We start from the raw sequence: 18,274 nt of genomic DNA on the forward strand, positions 1-18,274 counted from the left end.
ATTGCCTAACATTTCTGCTTTTTCTGCAATCTACTCTCACAATGACTCTTAAACAAGTTCAAGCTGAGGTGAAACAACTGGTGGAAGACCTAAAATCTGTGCGAGAAGTTCAAGCTAAGTTGACAAACAATTCAAATAAAAATGCTGTTTCAGTGTCTGTTGAGCCAACTGTTTCTGCAGGTCCAACAGCTGAGATTCTGGCTGAATTAAACAAGAACATCTCAAACATCGAGACGAGAGTCAAACAACTGGAGGATAGGCTGTCTCAACAGGAACAACAACTTGATGACCTGGAACAATATGGCCGGAGAAACTGCTTGATTCTCCATGGATGCAAGAATGTGCCGAAGGGGAGTTATTGGGAGTTGGAACCCTATATTTTAAACATCCTTAATACAAAGTTTAAACTTCCTTTGAAGGTCGAAAAGAGTGATATAGATATTGCTCACAGTCTTCCTTCTAAAAAAGGTACCCCTATTATTATTAAATTTGTTTGAAGGACAATTCGCCATGAGGTATTCAACAACAAACGGAATCTGGCAGGATCTGGCATGGTGATCACCGAGTCTCTAACAAAGAGAAGACTGGAGCTTGTACAAAGATGCAGGGAAAAATGTGGAGAAAGATCAACATGGACCATCAATGGAAATGTGTATGTTTTTCATGAAAACAAAAAAAGGTGATAAAAACCCTTAATGGTTTGTATAGGCTTTAGACTGTTTTCTTTTCAGTATGTCTATGCACACTGTGTGCATGTAACATTGCTTTTATTGTCATGGCATCTAAATTAGTATGCATTTTTTAATGAGCTGTAAGCTTTCAAGCAACACAACCCCATCATAGCTAATTTTTCAGCTGTATCTGACACATTTAAAACAGTAACTACCATTGCATGTGATGACAGAGTACCAGGAAATAGTAACAATAATGACATGAACTATGTTGTAAGAAATAATTTGGATTTAAACAATGAAACAACTATCAATTTTGATGATGATTATAGTAATGACCATGGTACTGTCTATATACAACCAACTGAACTGCTGCTGCAATGCCCTCAACAACTACTGATTGCCTTAAGCATTAACATAAGATCATTAAACAACCCTCACAACTTCTCGAAACTGCAGGCTTCGTTAGCTGGATTATATTTCAAACCACACATAATTGGAGTCACAGAAACATGGCTTAAACTGGAACATAGAATGTTTTACAATTTGCCTGGTAATAACTTTATTTCGAACCCAAGGAATGTGCACAGAGGAGGTGGTGTAGGGTTGTATGTAAACAACATGTTATCATACAATGTTAGAGAGGATTTAACTATAATGAATGAAAAAGTATTCAAGTCATTGTTTATCGACATTCAATTTAATCAAAAAATAATAACCTGTGGAACAATTTACCGGTCACCAGGGCAAGATAAAAATATTTTTGATAGCTTTTTAAAAAACCTTAATAATAGCATGGTCAAAAAACAAAACAGCCCAATACAGATGTATATATCATAGGAGACTTTAATTTATACCTTCTGGACTCAACAAATCTCCAAGTTAACATGTTCACTGACTGCATGTTTGAGAATAACTTTATGCCTCTCATCAACAAACCAACTAGAATAACCGACTCTTCGGCAACTGTAATTGATCACATATGGACCAATGTATTACACCCAGTTGACACATACATTTTATTGGACGACATATCAGACCACTTACCAGTGATGTTCTGTTGCCCTGAAAAATTTGACACAAGAAAAGTCCAACCCCACAGGTGCTACAATAGACAAAACTATACTTCTTTTATCACCCAACTAAATCTACTTGACTATGACCAAGTATTGCTCATCCAGCAGTTTTATTGTAAACAATCGACGTTTCGACGTCCTATACAAGACGCCTTCATCGGGATATTGACATAACCTGCAGGACAACTTCCTTTTTAAAGCAACAAAATGCAAAACACACACATGTAAAACAGCGATAACAAGATCGCGCGGCTGCAAACTCACACCACCGTAGCGATAAAATAAGCTCAGTGGTGTAAAAGCGACCGATAATTTATCGGCATTAGAACATCTGTTTTAACTTGACTATGACTTAATAACTAATAAAACAGACCCAAATGAAGCATTTGACATTTTACTAGCACATTTACAAACTAGTTTTGAAAAAGCATTTCCCCTTTTAAAAAGTAATGGAAAAACTGGGAAAAACGAATGGTATGATAAAGAATTGAATGATCTCAATAAAGCAAAACAAACTGCATACAAAAAATATCTTAAAAAGAAAACGACAGCTAGAAAACTTCAGTACCACCAAATGCGCAACCAATATTATCGAATGGTAAATTCCAAAAAGAAAACTTATTATCAAAAGCTGTTTGGTAAACACAGGAATAATGCAAAACAGACGTGGAAAACAATAAACAGTTTAATAGGTCAAAATAAGACCACGAACCACATGTTAAACCTTAAATTAGATGGAAAATTGATCACAAACCAAACTGGCATAGCTGATCACTTTAATAATTATTTTTCTACTGTTGCAGAAAAGTTGGTTAGCCAGTTGGATAAGCCCAAAACCTCTTATCAGATGTATTTAGGACCCACGTCCAAATCCTCTATTTTTCTCTTTCCGACTTGCCCTGGTGAAATTAAGATAATTATTGATAAAATACAAAGTAAATTAAGTTGTGGAATAGATGGCTTGCCTTCAAATGTCATAAAATGTCTACCACAAGGAATAATTAATTGTCTGAGCCATATATTTAACCTTTGTTTAGAAAATGGAGTTTTTATTCAGGCTTTTAAAACAGCAAAAGTAGTACCTATTCATAAAAAGGGGGATATGAAATCAGCTAGTAACTACAGGCCTATAAGTTTATTACCAAACCTATCTAAAATTCTGGAAAAAATTGTGTACAATAGACTATATACGTTTTTAAACAACAAAACCTTTTTTAATTCAAAACAATTTGGATTTCGAAAAGGTAATTCTACCCACCATGCTGCTTCCTTATTAATATCCAGTATCACAGATGCCTTTCAGAACAATCAACAGGCAGTTGGAATATTTCTGGACCTATCAAAGGCATTTGATACTATAGATCACACTATATTAATGGGAAAACTAAATCATCATGGCATCAGAGGGGTTGCCTTAGACTTTTTTGAGAGTTACCTGTCTAATAGAAAACAGAGGGTCCAACTTGGCAACAAAACATCTAATGACCTACCAATAAGTTGTGGTGTACCCCAGGGAAGTAATCTTGGCCCGTTACTATTTTTAATATACATTAATGATCTGCCAAATAGCATAACATCAGGACAGGCAATCATGTTTGCTGATGACACAACCCTCCTTTTTGAAAGTAGAGATACGGAGTCATTATTCAACACTGTAAACTTGCAACTTGTAAAAATAAATGAATGGCTAATAACCAATAAATTATCACTTAATGTTGCAAAAACCAAAGGTGTTCACTTTCGACCTGCAAACTCTAAAACTAAGCCAATATGTAAGTTGGAAATAAATGGCCAGCAAATAGCAACAGCCAAATCTGTGCAATTCCTTGGGCTAACTATTGATGAAAGCTTGTCATGGAAAGAACACATGACATACATTTTACAAAAAATTAAAAGAATATATTACTTGACTATAAAAATAAGGCCTTTATTAACAAAGCAAGCATTACATTGTATTGATCAATCACTTGTCAGAAGTCAAATAATGTATGGAATAACATGCTGGTATCATGGTAATATAAACCTTAAGCATAAGATTCAAAGCATCTGCAACAAGTTTCTGTGCATGACCTATGGCTTTAAATATCAAAACCTGGAAGAATCATTGAAACATTATAAAATATTAACAAACGAGCAACAGTTTAAACTTGAGTGCGCAATGTATTTATACAATTACCAAAACGGCAGATTACCTGAAGCATTTGACAATTTCTTTCAACGAAAAATGGTAACCAATGGTGTAAGTACTCGACAAACCGAAAGTGGTTATACTATACCCTTTTGCAGCAGCAGTATTATCCAACAATCCATTAAATATACAGGTCCTAAATGCTGGACAGACCTTAAATTTGATGTTGTTCCCACCTCAAAAAAAATATTTACAAAACAAGTAAAAAATACACTCCTGGAATACTAGCAGCCGGACAGCACCTGGACTTTTAACTTAGTTTGTTTACTCATGTATCACTGTTAAATTATTGTTTTTCAGATGTCCCCATTATATTAGTATTCCTTTGGTTGCCATGATGAGTTTTTTGGTGGACACTGTCAAGCACCCATCTGAGAGCATGTGTTTTCATGCTGTGCACATTCACTGAACTGCATGTCTTACCACTATAGTACATTTGTCAAATCAAAATCACTATTACTGTGTTGCCACACTGGTTTTGCTTTTTGCACACGTTTTTTTGTCGCACTAGTTATGGGTCCCCTTCCCTGAAGGGGACACATATTGATTTTACTCGAATTGTTTTTGTTTTTTTGTTTTTTGTTGTTTTTTCTTCCCAAAGTTTGTCCGACTCGTTTTTCCATCAAATGTTTGATGGATTTGGCTGAAATGTACACAGATTGTAGATATAGTTATGTAGATGTGCATCCCACTTTGTTTTTGTTGATAACCCCAGTATTTACCCCGCTAGCCCCCTAAAATGGGTATTTTTTTCCCCGAAGTTTGTCCGACTCGTTTTTCCATCAAATGTTTGATGGATTTGGCTGAAATTTACACAGGTGGTAGATATAGTTATGTAGATGTGCATCCCACTTTGTTTTTGTTGATAACCCCAGTATTTACCCCGCTCGCCCCCTAAAATGGGTTATTTTCTTCCCAAAGTTTGTCCGACTCGTTTTTCCATCAAATGTTTGATGGATTTGGCTGAAAATTACACAGATGGTAGATATATTCATGTAGATGTGCATCCAACTTTGTTTTTGTTGATAGCCCCAGTATTTACCCCGCTAGCCCCCTAAAATAGGTGAGTTTTCAAACAGTGTCAAAATTGGCTGAAATTTGGATTTCTTGTATAGTATGCCATTTATAGGTGTCGATTGTTGTGTTCAACCCTGTAGCCCTAACATTTACCCCACAAGCCCCTAAAGTGTTAAACGTATTTGTATGTTACTGGGCACCACAAACGAAAGATTTCTTTGGCGCAATAGTGTTACAAGGGCAACCAGTAGTATGTTGCTCGTTGGTGGGTTGCTTGGTGGTCGTTTTTGCGCCATGGCAGTTAGGGGCTTGTCAACAGCCCTATGACGTCAGAAACATTAACGGTTGTTGCTCAAAACTCCTCTAGTGGTCGAAATTTTAAATATTGGCGGATTGGGCTGAAATTTTGCAGTACTATTGATTGAGTCATTGCGGTTTTTATATATTTTTTAATTTGTGTGTCGAACCCAATTAGTTACCCTACTAGCCCCCTAAAATGTGTCAGTTTTTTAAAACGTTAAATAGGACATACTTCAAACAATATCTGGGGTGAATCTAATTTTATAGTTCGTATTCTACATAGCATTATTATTTAAGCCCAGTGCCAGTCACTGTGTTTTACCTTACAACACCCGACTTTCTCATGGTTATCTCTTGAATTGCATTATTTTCAACTTTGCATGTGTGGGGACCCATGAGTTTTTGCCTGCAGAAACGACTAAAGTTATAAAAGATGGTGACTAATATGGGACCCAATACAAAATAAGCATAGGAAATATATTTATGTTTTAAAATAGGTTATAGTGTTTATGCAAGGGCAATATGTGCTAAGCCACCCTTCTAGTTAGGCTATGCTTTTTCTCATGACCAAGCACAATATTATTACACTGCTGTGGAAAACGTTCACTTAAAACCACTGTTCTTTTGTGTGATTTGTTGTGTATGCACCTACTAAAAAAGTCCCTGTGTTGTATCAAAAAACTAACGCTGCCGCTCGGAGCTTTTCTTTTTCTGTTGCAACATCCGCAGTTCGCGACCGATCAACTATACAAAGTGTCACGGAATGGCAACAGCTGAGCTGATGATGTTCCCCCTACCCTTGTATCACACGAATCTATGGACTCATTGATCTGTTTTTTTAAATTAATTGTTTTTTTTAATGCCGTTTTTTCCTCTTTTATGTTGTACAACTTTCATGTTCAATCGTCACTATGTTTGTGCTGCACCCTTCCTTCCGGCGCCGGAAACTATCCAACAGGGTTTCTTTTCCTGTTGCACCCCACCCTCTTTCCCTAACACAGGTGGTTAGCTTTTAGGTCCCAACCTGACTGGTTCCACCAACGTTGCCCCCCACCCCCCACCCCCCCAGTCTTGATGTCCCAATGCGCCAACCTCACCATCTGATGTGAGTCCCTGCCACATAACGCTTTTAGTAACGGTGTAGCTGCAGCGCATTTATCATCCTTCCACCAATTGTGCCCTTACCTTTGTCGCGCTTTATAACGTCCCAACGTTGCGCAGCTATTTCCGGCTTGGTGAATATTTTAGCGCAATTGTGCTGCTACGATTTGTATCACCAGCGAAATAAACTCAACTCAACTCAACATTGCCTATTGTTGTTACTTCAGTGCAAATTTTTATTTGCAGTAATTTAACCGTGTTAACACTTAATTATTACACCTAAGTTTAGTTGCATTTAATGCAAGCAATGCTTACAAGTCATTTTTGTCAAATTGTTTGCATTGTTGTTTTATTAAATAAAATGGTGAAAAGATTGCAGTGCTGATACTTAATGATTGTACATGTTGGTCACATGCGATTTTAAGATACAAAGGAACATATAAACTTATTACAACCTTAACATAGATGATTACATAATAAATGTAATATTAAAAAAAAAACAGTACTATTGCTGTACCCACACAGATGCTGAATTAACAGCTAAATTATAATAGCAAAATATGATGGTGGGTGTGTCACATAGGGTTAGTTTGAATATAAATTCCCACTATGCAGTAAATGAATATGATATTATGTTGAAATAAACAGGAAGTCATTCGCTACATCTTTCATTGCACATTAACTGAGTCACTGGAATTCTTTTGTTATCTGTTTAAAAAATATTGGATAGCAACTAATTTTTCGTTTAGTTGGTTAACAGTTTAATCTGGATAGTTTAACCCTAGGATAGCTACATGTAACACATAAGAGCAAATAAAAAAATGGAACACTCAAATTGTTTTAAGACATATATGTGTCTAAGTAATTAAACAGGTAAATCATAAACAATAGGAGTTTGCTTTTAACCATTCGTTATTCTATACATACTAAACATGCTTTTATTCACATCATTTCTGCATACAGAATCACATTGATCCTTACACATATAAATGGTTAGGAATCATTAGAGATAATTTTTTAACAAATTTTGGGGTCCCAGAAATATGAAACATGCTGATATTGCTGTTTGTTTACCATAAGCAAAAAAAGAAAGTTTGGTTATCCAATATAAAACAAAGATTATTTTTATATTTGCCCACTTTTCGAAGTGACCCCAATTTAAAAGAAAATTAAATCAGCATTTACATACGACCAAATGTTTCAAGAAATGTAGAAACTTATAGATTTCGATTGCAACTATTCGGTTTTTGATTATCGCATCAGAATGATTAGATTGTGACATGAGGTACCAAGCTGTACTGCAAAACATGAGCAAAGGTTGCGAGGTAGAACAAAAGGTATCAATTTTGGTAATAAATTTAAACGCCAATAAATTGAATTTATAGCAACCCCAGAAAAAGTTTAGGCGACCCCACTTAACTTTTTATTAAGTATTGGCATAATTAGCCACTGTTCAAAGTTTTAACCAGTAAGGACTGGCTGGGGAACCACTGGGGCTATTAAATCAAACAAAACAGATGACACATTTGTGTGCTAAATCTATAATTTTACCTTCCAGCTGTAAATGTTTAAATGCATGCCTAAAACATGTGATTAGTTTCAGTGGACCAGACCAATATATAACCCATAAAATAGACATGAAGACAGAAAATACATAAATATTTTTTTTCACATAAAAAGGAGAGTTAATTAAAATGCATCAATGCTGCAACATCACAGGAAAAACATATAAATCACTTGGATTCAGATATGGGAAATTAATACCTGTTAAACAACTACTGACAAGTCATTGATGGCATGCTTTAATTCAGCATTATACTAAACCAATAAAAAACCACTATTTAATCTGTCCTTTTTTTCTGATGTAAAAGTTGATTTTCCAGTATAGTAGCCATTGCCTGCCACTTCAACAACAACTGCAGCTTTGTCACCACATTTTGTTGTGTTTATCACCTTTGACAAAAACCTAAAGAATTCGCTTTTTAATGGTCAAAGTTCATTTTTTGTGTTAGAATTCTTACTTGGAATGTGTTAGGGGATTTTCAAAAGTTTTTTGTTTTTCCAAAGAAACCAACCCTTTATGATGCAACAGTGCCATCATTGCTGTAACACCTGAACCACATGGGCTTCTATCCAACTAAATAAAGAAAAAGAGTCGTAAATTTGTACTCTGAATTTCAGAGATTTACTTACCTGTTGATCTGCAAATACACACAGTTCCAAAATTTTATCCTCATTGGGACATTGCTTAGTAAAAATAACCCCATTAAGGAAATTCAATGATTTGTTCTCAGGGTGAGACATGGTAACCTTCATGTGCAAACCAAACATTAGATTGAATGTTTTCGCAATAAAAACACTTTGTAGTGCAAACCTGTTTTGAAGCTGCAGCCTTAATTTCTCTACAAGCAATTTTTAACCCATCAATGTTGGAATAGTGGAGATCTAAATCGTCTATATTTACAAAGACATAAAATACCCCTCCATAGCTTACATCCACTTTGATTTCATGATTAGCTTGCAACTGAATCATTAAATTAGTCTGAATAAACACAAATCAGTGCATTCATGAAAATAGTCAATAAAATGGTCATAGGCATATATGAGTTTTTCTCCAAAAAGTGGGAAATAAAAGCATTTTTGCAAAATCATTATCAGTGCAATAAATTTAGGATACAACTACAACGAATGACACAATTTTATTGTTGCATCAATTTAACATAGATGCTGCAGTAAGACATTCATTTACTTTTTCCGGTGTTATTAAACTGCAGCTATTCTGTGTTTTAATGTGATCACACATTCTTAAAACAAGTCTTAAATACCATATTCTGGTCCAATATTTAGTCTATGGTTTGACATAATGCTACTTTTTGCTCTTCATAGGCAGTAACTCAGTAACCTTGTTCATTTTGTTGTCAACGTTTGATATCTAGTTACCTCCACAACAAAAGCAGGTACACTTTGAAATCGAACAGTATCAGTGCAACCATCCTTGCAAGTAACAAACGCTTTTACCAATCCACATGGACATTGAATTTTGACTTCTGTTTCAGGCTCCTTGTATTCAACAATTCCTTGATCCACACAATATCTATCATGAAACATGCTGGATGACTTTAATGTTTGCAATGATATTTATCATTCTAAGCATTACCTTCCAAGGGCAATGACAGCATGACCACACATAGTAGGGTAACCTTCATTGTGCATAAACAAAAATGCAGCATCTGCTTCAGCTACATCTGGTTCCACAGGCAGTGCCCCAAACATGTCAAAATGGCCCCGTGGTTCAAACATAAGAAATCTTAGAAAAGGACAAAAGAAGTAGCAATAGATAAAATATTCAAGATTTATTTGCCTATTTACTTTCTGAAATGGTCAAGATTGGCCTTGACATATGCCCTTTTCTCCAAAATTGTGTCTCCAACAATAGTTGGATACCCAGAGATTATAATTCTTAGAGTCTCCCCTCCAGTGTGCATGTCCACAGCATTTATGTTTGAATGTTCCATCAAAACTATGGTATGTTACGACTAAAAATGTTATACTCTTTCCCTAAAAGTTTTCGTTTGAAAACAAGGTTGTTGAATAACCCTACATAAATTTAATGATTAATTGCTTCATTCAAAAAACAGTTTTCTGGTATGCTTTCACCCTACAACAGCCTAAAACAACTGTCTGCAGCTTATTGTACATTGTGTTATTTTTCGTAATTGAAACTTAAAGCTGGGATCACCCAGTCCGTTGCTTGGTGGATGAAGACTAAAAAGCCTTATAGCAATAGATGTAAGTTCAGAAAACCACTTAGTCGTTCACCCTTTGGTTTTAAAGATATATATATTTCGCTAATACAGCATCGTCAGTATCTACGAACAAGCAGAAAGATTCATAAAATAAATGAAAACAGTATGCATAAAAATCTACTAATGAAAGTGTAAAATGTTAAAAAACGTTACTCAAGCTGCAGCGGCAACCAACGCACCGAGTGAACCACTACCGCATCAAACAAGCGAAAGGACAAGAAAAAGAAAAAAATATATTGCAGGTGCGCGGCCGGAGGGAGGGAACAAGGCAAATTGTATTTTATCGTCCGATAAAAAATTCACAGGCAGAGAAAACACGTTGGTTGACGAGATAAGGCGAGGTAAAAAAGTAAACACAAACAAACTGGAAGGGAAGGCAAAGGATGTTATTTTACTCTAGGAAGAACCATTTTTTGGATGTTTATGCTTCCACCACTTTTGTTTTTGGATGTTTATGCTTGCACCACTTTTGTTTTTGGATGTTTATGCTTGCACCACTTTTGTTTTTGGATGTTTATGGTTCTTCCTAGAGTAAAATAACATCCTTTGCCTTACCCTCCAGTTTGTTTGTGTTTACTTTTTTACCTCGCCTTATCTCGTCAACCAACGTGTTTTCTCTGCCAGTGAATTTTTTATCGGACGATAAAATACAATTTGCCTTGTCCCCTCCCTCCGGCCGCGCACCTGCAATATATTTTTTTCTTTTTCTTGTCCCTTTGCTTGTTTGATGCGGTAGTGGTTCACTCGGTGCGTTGGTTGCCGCTGCAGCTTGAGTAACGTTTTTTAACATTTTACACTTTCATTAGTAGATTTTTATGCATACCGTATTTGCTCAATTGTAAGCCGCCCTCGTTTATAAGCCGCCCTCGATTGTAAGCCGCATGTTGAGGTGTTAAAAAATAATGTAAGCCGCCCTCGATTGTAAGCCGCACGCTGGAATTTTAGATACGATTGTTTCCTAATACATCTTTCTGTAGTTGTATGGTATGACTATTTGCCCATATCTGCTAGTTACGTTGATAACTGTACCCGACAGAACGTATATCGACGTATAATCTGTACACGCATACATGTTTTGAACCCCAAATAATTTAAAATGTTGGAGTGTAGAAATGATTTCGGTATAAAATTAAAATATAAGCCGCCCTCGATTATAAGCCGCACAAACGACAGCTAAAAAACAATATAAGCCGCGGCTTACAATCGAGCAAATACGGTACTGTTTTCATTTATTTTATGAATCTTTCTGCTTGTTCGTAGATACTGACGATGCTGTATTAGCGAAATATATATATCTTTAAAACCAAAGGGTGAACGACTAAGTGGTTTTTCTGAACTTACATCTATTGTGTTATTTTTCTTATAATACCGTATTTACTCGATTGTAAGCCGCGGCTTATATTGTTTTTATGGGTCCCCTTCCCTGAAGGGGACACATATTGTTTTTGTCCGTATTTGTTTTTCTTTTTTTTCTTTTTTCTGTCTAACGCCGGCTTGTTAGACGCGTTTGGTTAAGAAAGAGTGCTTCAAATTTGCACAGATGTTAGTTATTAATCTAAATTTGATCCTCCTGAAGTTTGACCCCGATTGACCGAGCGGTTCACCCACAGGCCCCCGAAAAGTAAAATTTTTAACGCTGGTTTGTAACGCTCGTTTGGTCAAGAAAGAGTGCTTCAAATTTGTTTAAATTTTGTCAGATGTTAGTTATTAACCAAAATTTGATCCTCCTGAAGTTTGACCCTGAATGACCCAAGGGTTCACCCACAGGCCCCCGAAACGTAAATTTTTTAACGCTGGTTTGTAACGCTCGTTTGGTAAAGAAAGAGTGCTTCAGATTTATTCAAATTTGGACATATGTTAGTTATTAATCCAAACTTGATCCTCCAGAAGTTTGACCCCGAATTACCCAGCGGTTCACCCACAGGCCCCCGAAACGTAAATGTGTCTAACGCTCGTTTGGTCAAGAAAGGCACTGTAGGCAGAAGTCCCAAGAGAGTAACTCACTGGTTTACGATAGCAGGAGGGCTCAGCTTGACGTCGGACAGACGTTTTACGAGTGTAGCCCGACCTGCCTCGATGACGACTTGTTAAAGGCGGCTACAATGTAAACTATGATGTTCATTGGAAATTGTTTGGAGAGTCTGATCTTTGCATCTCAATAACAGCTGACTGATTAACAGCCACACATATGTCTCTTCTTTCTTTGTATTCTTGAATAACGTTAAAGGCGAACGTTCAAATCAGCTACACATCCACATGGGATAAAAATAGAAGCCAAAAATAGAAGTTTTCGAAGTAAAATAGAAGCCAAAAATAGACGTTTTCGAAGTAAAATAGAAGCCAAAAATAGAAGGCCGAAAACATCAAAGGCCACGCTTATATAACAGTGCGAAACATAGGCCGGTGTACGAATTCTTTTTCTCATATTACTTATATTATTTATTTTAAGGCAACCATGTAATTTATAGTGCCATAGCGCCTTTTAGTGAACACCATATGCTTTTTACACAGGGTGGAAGCGACGCGTTCTACACGAATCACGACTGCGGAAACACTGAAAATGCCGACGGAAATATGTGTCAAAAGGGAATAAATACTATGTTTACTGTCAGATCTTTCTGGAACCACAAAAATGGCTGAAAATAACTTATGACTACCATGGAAACGGAAATATAAACATTAGTCTCTGCAGAAATGAGGGTAAACACTTCCCTTTCGTGGTGTGAAACGTTATTGCGAAATAACATGCTACCGTTATCATAAACATTGCACAATAATGTTGCAACCGTTACACGAGACGTCGTTTTGGTGATCAGAAATCAGCTGTTAAAAAAAAAGGTTTCACACCTATGACGTGATTTAAACCTAATAAGCGTGCTTCGGTTTCGTATATGTCAAGCAAAACTTGTTAATCAAAATAAAGTTGAAAAAATAAACTTGACATTTTTGCAAGATAAATGTTTTTTTTTAAATGCTCGTTGTCAGGTCGGCCGGCGCATGACCACGGGTTACTTAAGGTCAACTAGTAGGTATTACTAACACAGTTCAGAACTTTCTTTCGTCATAACGTAGCGTTTTTTTGGCAATAAATTTAGGAATCAACACTCAAGGCATGTATAAATTAGGTTAAACGGTGTTGTTGAACAGTAAGGACGGCGTGCTATTGAAAACGGTGTCAATAGGTCAAACAGTCGTTGCACCCTGAGAGGTTACTACAGGTCAATGGTTTTGCGAAACAAAGTTAAATGAAAAACGAATTGTTATGTGTACACTTGTAGCAAATTGCTTTTTAATTTAAAGTGTCTGTAACACAACTGTTACAGCTTTCTAGAAAAAAATGTGTTTAAAACCCGACCTTGGACGACAACAGGGGCGTATCCAGAAATTTTTAAAGGGGGGGGTCCAACAAATTTTTGGGGGGAAATCCCTAATGACGTCATTATGACGTCACACATCGTTCAAAACGACGCGTTATGCGGCAAAGCACTTTTTCCAAAATTGGCGGTTTCTCTACCCATCTAATTGACAGGAAGAACAGGTAATTTTAGCGAAAACTTTGTAGTTTTCTGATTTCGCGGCTGCTATCTAGCTTACTCAGCCAAACTGCAGCTGCAAAATAAGCGTGACTGTCAGGTAATCAAAATCGTTGCTTAAAAAAACAGGGTCCAATTTCTAAAGAACTAAATCTCTTGCTGAAGCGGTAATCCTACTGTTAAGTTGCGCAAAGTCACGAATGCACTAAAGGTGGTAACTGCAGAAGACATAAATTGTGCCTGGCAAGTAACAAATTACCCTAATAACATATCTCGATTTTCATCGATCTAATGTTTTTGACAAAAACAGTTTGATATGTTGCACTTAGTGCAGTTACCACTTAGCAAGAAACTGCTACCAGCGTCCTAGCCGGAACGAAACTTTCCGATTGTTAGCGCATAAACCTCCTTATTAAACCCTTGTTACGTCACAATTGGCGATTAGATAACAAGCGAATACAAGAGATTGAAGGCTCGCGTCTTTGAGATAACGACTCCCTGTTATCACGCGGTGGTAAACGGAACGATTTTGGCCTATTCAATTTACGCACAACTTTTTGAAAGGGGGGGTGGTCCGAACCCCCACAAAAAATGTTTATTGTTGGGTTAATGCTTTCTAAAAATTTGTCCTTAAAAATCCAAAAGTCACCGCAACATTTGTTTACCGTAAATCCGCACAAACACGCGTGTGGGGACCCATTAGTTTTTGTTTACAAAAACAATCATATGTGTAGATCAAATGATGTGTATAGTAAATTGGTAAATATCGTATAGAATATATAAAATGGAAGTATATCAGAAAGCCACCCTTCTAGTTTAGCTGCCGTTTGTGCGGCTTATAATCGAGGGCGGCTTACAATCGAGGGCGGCTTATATTTTAATTTTATACCGAAATTATTTCTACACTCCAACATTTTAAATTATTTGGGGCTCAAAACATGTATGCGTGTACAGATTATACGTCGATATACGTTCTGTTGGGTACAGTTATTAACGTAACTAACGGATATGTACGGTGGCCCATAAGGGCAACGTGCGAAAAAGTTTAAATCGCAAAATATATTTAAAAATCGACATATATATTTCGATCGCGATTTCAATATTCACCGATCGCCATTTCAATATTCACCGATCGGGATTTCAATATTTGCCGATCGGGATTTCAAAATTCACCGATCGCGATTTCAATATTTGCCGATCGCGATTTCAATATTTGCCGATCGGGATTTCAATATTCGCCGATCGGGATTTCAATATTCACCGATCGCAATTTCAAAATTCACCGATCGCAATTTCAAAATTAACCGATCGGGATTTCAATATTTGCCGATCGGGATTTCAAAATTCACCGATCGCGATTTCAATATTCGCCGATCGGGATTTCAATATTCGCCGATCGAGATTTTAATATTCAGCCCTTATGCACGTGGTAAGTAAACATGCAATTACAAAAAAACTAAACAAAATAATAAATATGTGAAGTAAAATACCAAATTATCCCAAAACATTGTAGATCAGTTTTGAACAAAACTATGGTTAAAGAAAAAAGTTTTGTTGTTGTACTTTGAACAGTATTCAACTTCGTTGGTTTCGAAAAATATTCCGCCAAATTGACCACGAGGGTAAAAACTGGCATAGCGAAAACGGTAGCATGTGATTAAAATGTTGCTTAGGAAAGCTTGGTCTAAATTGTGTCGTATGATAACCGTGTACATCATTGGCAATACCCCGCAGCACACGTTTATGTATTTCTTTAAAAAAAAATCCTACACAGGTAGCCAGAAGAGCCACAAAATGTTTTGTCAAAGCTGTGGTAAACCTGTGGAAGAACATTTTAAGATTTGTCCTCACTGTTCTTGTAAAATTCCCACTGCAAATGAAAGTGAGGTTGCTGCACCTCAGCATGTTTTAGAGGGAAAGAAGTTAAAAAGGCTTCTTAGCTTTGACTTTTTTTAATGCAAAGAAAAAAGATGAAAAAGTTCGAGTGCTTTTTGAACTACTTTTGAGTGCTTTTTGGACCTTATGGAATTATGCTACTATGACGGTATGCTGAAAAATGATTAAAATTGTATGTTATTACCATGGGCGGATCTAGACGGGGGTGTTTGGTGTTTTGACACCCCCCTCAGAAATTTGCCGGGCTCCCATTTTGAAAAAGATGTGCGTTTTAAATACGCTAAACGTTCCGTTGACCGCTGCGTGATTACAAGGAGTCGTTATCTTAAAGCAGTGCGTCTTCATCGTTTTGTATTGGCTCATCTAATAGTCTATTGTGACGTAACAAGGGTTAAAATGAAGTTTATTGCGCTGACAATACAAAAGTGATTATCCGCCAAGGACGCTGAAGTCAAAAGTGCTGACTGCACTAAATGTAATGTATTAAACTGTTTTCGCATTTAAACAATGTTAAATCCGACTAAAATGTTTCATGCTAAATTGTTTATGACCTACCAAACACGTAATTGTTTGTCACAAATATTTGATCGATAAAAATCGAACCATGTTGTTAAGGTACATGTAATTGGTAACTTGCCAATGCTTGGCATTTTTTATGCCTTGCATAGTAACCGACTTTATTGCATTCGCAACGTTGCGCAACTAAAAAGGTTACCCTTCGTTTCAAAAAGGCGTTCAGTCCTTTTAAAGTTCTTTTAAGTAACTAATGTATTTTGATTACCTGGCAGTCACGTTTACGCAGTTTTGTTGAGTAAGCTAGATAGCAGAGCCAAGAGCGATAATTGGAAATTTTAATGATTCCGCTAAAATCTATAGTTCTTTTGTTTATTAGATAACTGGTAACAAAAGATTCCGCTCGCCTTTACGTGCCAAAGTTGCGAGTTAGGTTGAGGTCTTGTGCTTTCTGGTTCGGACCTGCTTGCAATTCTGGATAAAGCCCTCTGTCTGCCACTTAACGCGTCGTTTTGAACTAGTAGACGATTTGCAACGAAACAAGTAACCACTTCCCGTTTGACGTTAAATTAAGTATTTAGCTTTGGCGTGAGGCGTATTGTGGTATAAACGCGTTGTATTTTTTAGCACGCATCAGAACAGAGCGATTTCAAATGTGCATCGGGGTAATAGTACTCAGGTCTCAAACCGTGGAGACGATTAAACAGCAAATGGTGCGCCCATGATAATAAAACAGCTTTTCCCCAACCTAAAATCTCTGTTGCGCATTAAGCATTGCGTAATTACAAAAGTGATACCTTGCGACCGCAACTTGTTTGGTGCGTGAGTGACGTCAAGGTTATGACGTTTTTGGAAAGGGGAATACCCAAATCGTCAGTACCGCATTAGGGAATTTCCCAAATAATTGTTGGACACCCCCCTTAAATTTTTTCTAGATCCGTCCCTGGTTATTACATACATCATAATAGGTGCACCACAAAACCGAATAATTTGTGCTTTTTTAATCGCAGAAAAGTCACCAGTTTCACTTAAGGAATTCATCAAGTTCTTCACTGAATGTGCCAGAAAACCTCCACTTGGGCTTCCACATGATATTACCGTTGAGTTTAAACATGGGTGCATGACATCACAGAATGGTACCAAATGCAACTGTTTGCCTACTGCGAGCACATGTTCATTGACAATAATGATTCCTGTGCATATTAATACTTTTGAAAAAATGTCCAACTAAATGATAGAAGCAATTGCCTGTGAAGTTGGTTTTGGCTGTTGTTAAATTATATGTTTTGTTTAGTTTATTGTTTGTATTTTTTTCTTTCTTCTGTCTAATGGTGGTTTGTTAAACGCATTTGGTTGAGAAAAAGTGCTTCAAATTTACACAGATGTAAGTTAATGATCCAAACTTGATCCTCCTAAAGTTTGCGCCCAAATGATCCAGTGGTTCACACACAGGCCCCCAAAACATTTGTATTAAAACAGCTATTCTGACTAAAGTACATGATCTAGGAGTTTCATGCTTTGTTGGTTGGTGCAATGTAAGGTATTATAAAGAATTTGTAACTTTTATTTGGATTCACATTTTTTACCCCGCAAACTCTAAAAAATTCAATTTTAGCTTTTCCAGTGTTTAGGGAATAAATACAAGCCCTTGTGTGCTGAAATGTAAACAAGTTTTTTGTATTTTGTAGTGGGCAACTCGTTTAGTATTTAAAATGTTGGCTTAATCGACCAAATAATTACCTTTACAGCACATAATGAGTGTATAGTGGTGATTTAATGCATAGCGGGAGATTGCTGCTTGGCGCATAAGGGGATGTTTTATGAGGCAATCTTTTTGATGATAAGACATCAGCACAGAAATGTTATTTTTTTGTTTATATTTTAAGTTAGCACGCATATTTTTAGTTTTAGCGACGGTTTTGTACCTGTCAGGCAAACATTATTGATTAACATGAAAATCAAAAACTAGATATTTTCCAAAGACGGAATAAAGGGTCATTAAACAGTTGTTCGATGACTGCACAGTGATAAGTTACTGAAGAACAATTTGTTGTGAGTACTTTTGCTGCAAAATATTTTCCTAATTTGTCAGTGTAATACAGTGAAAGTTTTCTAGAAAAAGTTTGTCAAATTTTTTTCAAAACTGACCTTGTACATTTATCAAGGTCAAACC

At 36.5% G+C, this 18,274-nt stretch overlaps 1 protein-coding gene and 1 pseudogene across 4 annotated transcripts; one reads left to right on the top strand and one right to left on the bottom strand.

Annotated features, from left to right (window-relative positions):
* Positions 1-41: 41 nt before the first annotated feature.
* Positions 42-2,278, top strand: LOC145214416 (uncharacterized; annotated as a pseudogene).
* A 4,407-nt stretch (positions 2,279-6,685) lies between these two features.
* LOC145214415 (trans-L-3-hydroxyproline dehydratase-like) lies at positions 6,686-10,232 on the bottom strand. 4 transcript variants are annotated; one of them, XM_080082935.1, is made up of 7 exons: positions 9,723-10,232; positions 9,511-9,660; positions 9,294-9,462; positions 8,728-8,877; positions 8,547-8,663; positions 8,375-8,490; positions 6,686-8,319 (listed from the first exon to the last, which is right to left on the bottom strand). In XM_080082935.1, the coding sequence occupies exons 1-7, from the start codon at positions 9,866-9,868 to the stop codon at positions 8,172-8,174; spliced, it is 996 nt and encodes a 331-aa protein (XP_079939061.1). In that variant the 5' UTR covers positions 9,869-10,232; the 3' UTR covers positions 6,686-8,171. The 4 variants fall into 4 exon arrangements, with proteins under 4 accessions (XP_079939061.1, XP_079939059.1, XP_079939060.1 ...); XM_080082933.1 differs by having other exon boundaries at positions 8,728-8,895; positions 9,723-10,231; XM_080082934.1 differs by having other exon boundaries at positions 8,728-8,895; positions 9,294-9,447; positions 9,723-10,228.
* Between the last annotated feature and the right edge of the window lie 8,042 nt (positions 10,233-18,274).

This window comes from Phallusia mammillata, chromosome 2 (genome assembly GCF_965637545.1).
Source record: "Phallusia mammillata chromosome 2, kaPhaMamm4.hap1.1, whole genome shotgun sequence".
NCBI lineage: Eukaryota > Metazoa > Chordata > Ascidiacea > Phlebobranchia > Ascidiidae > Phallusia > Phallusia mammillata.

Bases quoted from the DNA above. Each gene is read 5' to 3' on its own strand.
- LOC145214415 (XM_080082933.1), bottom strand. From the start codon at position 9,868: ATGGAACATTCAAACATAAATGCTGTGGACATGCACACTGGAGGGGAG. The intron at 9,463-9,510 runs GTAATGCTTAGA...AAAGTCATCCAG, and splicing joins GCTGTCATTGCCCTTGGAAG to CATGTTTCATGATAGATATT. The intron at 8,896-9,293 runs GTAACTAGATAT...GTGTTTATTCAG, and splicing joins TACCTGCTTTTGTTGTGGAG to ACTAATTTAATGATTCAGTT.